Source organism: Cephus cinctus, unplaced genomic scaffold (assembly GCF_000341935.2).
Source record: "Cephus cinctus unplaced genomic scaffold, Ccin1 Ccin1_scaffold0306, whole genome shotgun sequence".
Lineage (NCBI taxonomy): Eukaryota > Metazoa > Arthropoda > Insecta > Hymenoptera > Cephidae > Cephus > Cephus cinctus.
Window position 1 is genome coordinate 289,885 of NW_014333009.1, and position 2,534 is coordinate 292,418.

Here is a 2,534-nt window from a genome sequence, read left to right on the forward strand (position 1 = left end):
GAAAAAAAAATAATTGAAATTTCCCCCCCCCCCCCCACCGAAAAAAGGACAGTGTACACCCATAGTGACAATGAAGAAAGATAAAATTGAATAAAAAGTCAATCGCGCAACAGGGTGAATTAAAAAAAAAAAATTGTAGAAAATTTCGCGTTCCCGTAGCGAGGGTGTAAAAGTTTGCCCGTTTTTTTCTTTATCTTTCGTTTCTTTATTTACGTAACTTTTTTGCACTTTCTTTCGGAAACGAGCCAAGATAACTTGTGTCCGTATGATTAACGACAGGAACAGCAGCGCAGTGTTGTGTGTAAATATAATAATTAATAATGTAATATAATTAATAATATAAATGTGGAGACGTACCAAACAGGGTAAAGAGAGCGTCAGGCGTGACCATCTACACAGAGAACAGACAGAGTCCAGTCAGTAGTCAGCGAGTATATAGGATTTTCAATGTATGGTATAGCGCGCACAAGATTCGCGCGTCGAATGTTTTTCTTTTTCTCTATTTAATTTTTATTCCATCGAACGAAGTTCACGACGCCGGACATCGTCACGATCGATCGTGCACTAGTCGGCGGACGAGCGATCGGCGTTCGATGATAACGGACGTGATGATTGTGAAAATCACAATTCGAGAACAAAAGGAACAAAAAAAGGAATTCCGGAACAACAAAGTCGAGTAATTTAATTTTCATTTGCCAACCGAACGACAAAAAGACAGCGTTGAAGTGGAGAATAGGGGTTGGGGTTGTACAGGGTTCAAAAGGTAAAAGGATTGCACTTGTCAAAGACTAAGGACTCCCGTGCAAATAAAAAAAAAAAAAGATCGTATGTCGATACCGTCAACATTATCAAAAGAGAACAAAGAAAGTTTTCACGGGACACGCCTAATCGAGTCAAAACGGCGCGTGATACTTAAAAAGATGATCGAAACGTTAATTGCGGGGTTAAAAGGAAGTTGAGATTAAATAAAAGCAAAGAAATATTCAAAATGATCAAAACAAAAAGCAGAACACACTCGGTAATCGCGACGATGCCAACAGCCAATGAGATTTCACGTTCGAGGAATAATTTTTGTTTTCATAGCGCGAAGGTTTGAGACTCAATGAGAAATATATACAGGCCGTTCGTTATGAAACGCACTGTAGTAACACCGTTGCATTCCTTGTCAAATTCTAAGGAATACGTGTATTTTCATTTTTTATTTCGTATATCAAAATTTCGAGATAATCAAGGTTGAAGTTGCTGTAATTCGACCAATCAGAACGCGTTTAAACGGAGCGTAGATGACGTCGCGAGCCAGCCCGCAAGGCCTGCTTACACTGGGCCAATAACACTAAGAGTATCGTCGTAGTGTCCTTGTTTATCTGCGTGTAATTGAGTAAGATACAATCGTTTGCTGTAACGTCAGTGAATTTCAGAAGGTACCCTTTATTTCTTATAATGTCTATTGCTTTAATCTGACAAGACAGTTGTACCAACGTATAACATTTCGAGTGGTCCTGAAAAGGACCGATTTTAATATACGCATGACCGAGCTTGAATATCGACATGCTAATCTGCAACAATTACATACATTTTCTATGATAACAGTAGTAAGTCTACTGCGGTTGAATAACTTGTTTACAACTTACAACATATTTCGCTTCACATTTCGGAGACAGTCAGTTCGGTTTATGTTGTGTCGACCGCAAGATCGCATTATGAGTAATTATTGTGTGAGATAATATTACGACATGTATTGCGTGTTAGCCCAATGTAATGGCAGCCAAACACAAGCAGCGCAAGAATATGTAATTAGGTATCCTGATAGGCGACGTCCTGATAAAAATGTTACGTACTCTACAATATTTAGTGTTTCAGAATAATCATTATCATAGAAAATGTATCTAATTGTTGCAGATTAGCATTTCGAGATCCAAGCCCGGTCATGCGTATATCAAAATCGGTCCTTTTCTGGACAACTGAAAATGTAATACGTTGGTAGAGCTATCTTGTCAAATTAAAGGAATAGACATTATAAGGAATACAGGGTACTTTCCGAAATTCAGTAACGTTACAGCGAGCGATTGTATCTCACTCAATTAATGCAGATAAACAGGGACCTATTGTGTTATTGGTCTAGTGTAAGCAGACCTTACGAGCTAACTCGCGACGTCATCTACGCTCCGTTTAAACGCGTTCTGATTGGTCGCATTACAGCAACTTCAACCTTGATTATCTCGAAATTTTGATATATGAAATAAATAATGAAAATACACGTATTCCTTAGAATTTGACAAGGAATGCAACAGTGTTACTACAGTGCGTTTCATAACGAACACCCTGTATATTATATATCTCTGGACATTCAGTTAACTTTATACTAGGCACTGCACACTTAGCACTGGCACATCACTCCTGTCGTCGCCGCTGATTCCTTTCAGAAAGTTGATCTCCAGTTCGTTTTCTATAATTGGGCTGCTGTTGCTAATGTTGTTGCTCCTGCTGCTGATATTGTTGTTGATTCCCCTTCTCAGAGGTGAATCTCACATGCC

General features: G+C 38.8%; 1 protein-coding gene across 1 annotated transcript in view; it reads right to left on the reverse strand.

Moving 5' to 3' along the window:
• The window catches only part of LOC107266249 (polypyrimidine tract-binding protein 1), a gene marked incomplete at its 5' end in the record, with an annotated part of 5,310 nt that extends 4,919 nt beyond the window's left edge, over positions 1-391 (reverse strand). The window contains 1 exon segment of the mRNA XM_015736552.2: positions 358-391. Within this exon segment, the coding sequence (XP_015592038.1) occupies positions 358-391 (34 nt within the window).
• Between the last annotated feature and the right edge of the window lie 2,143 nt (positions 392-2,534).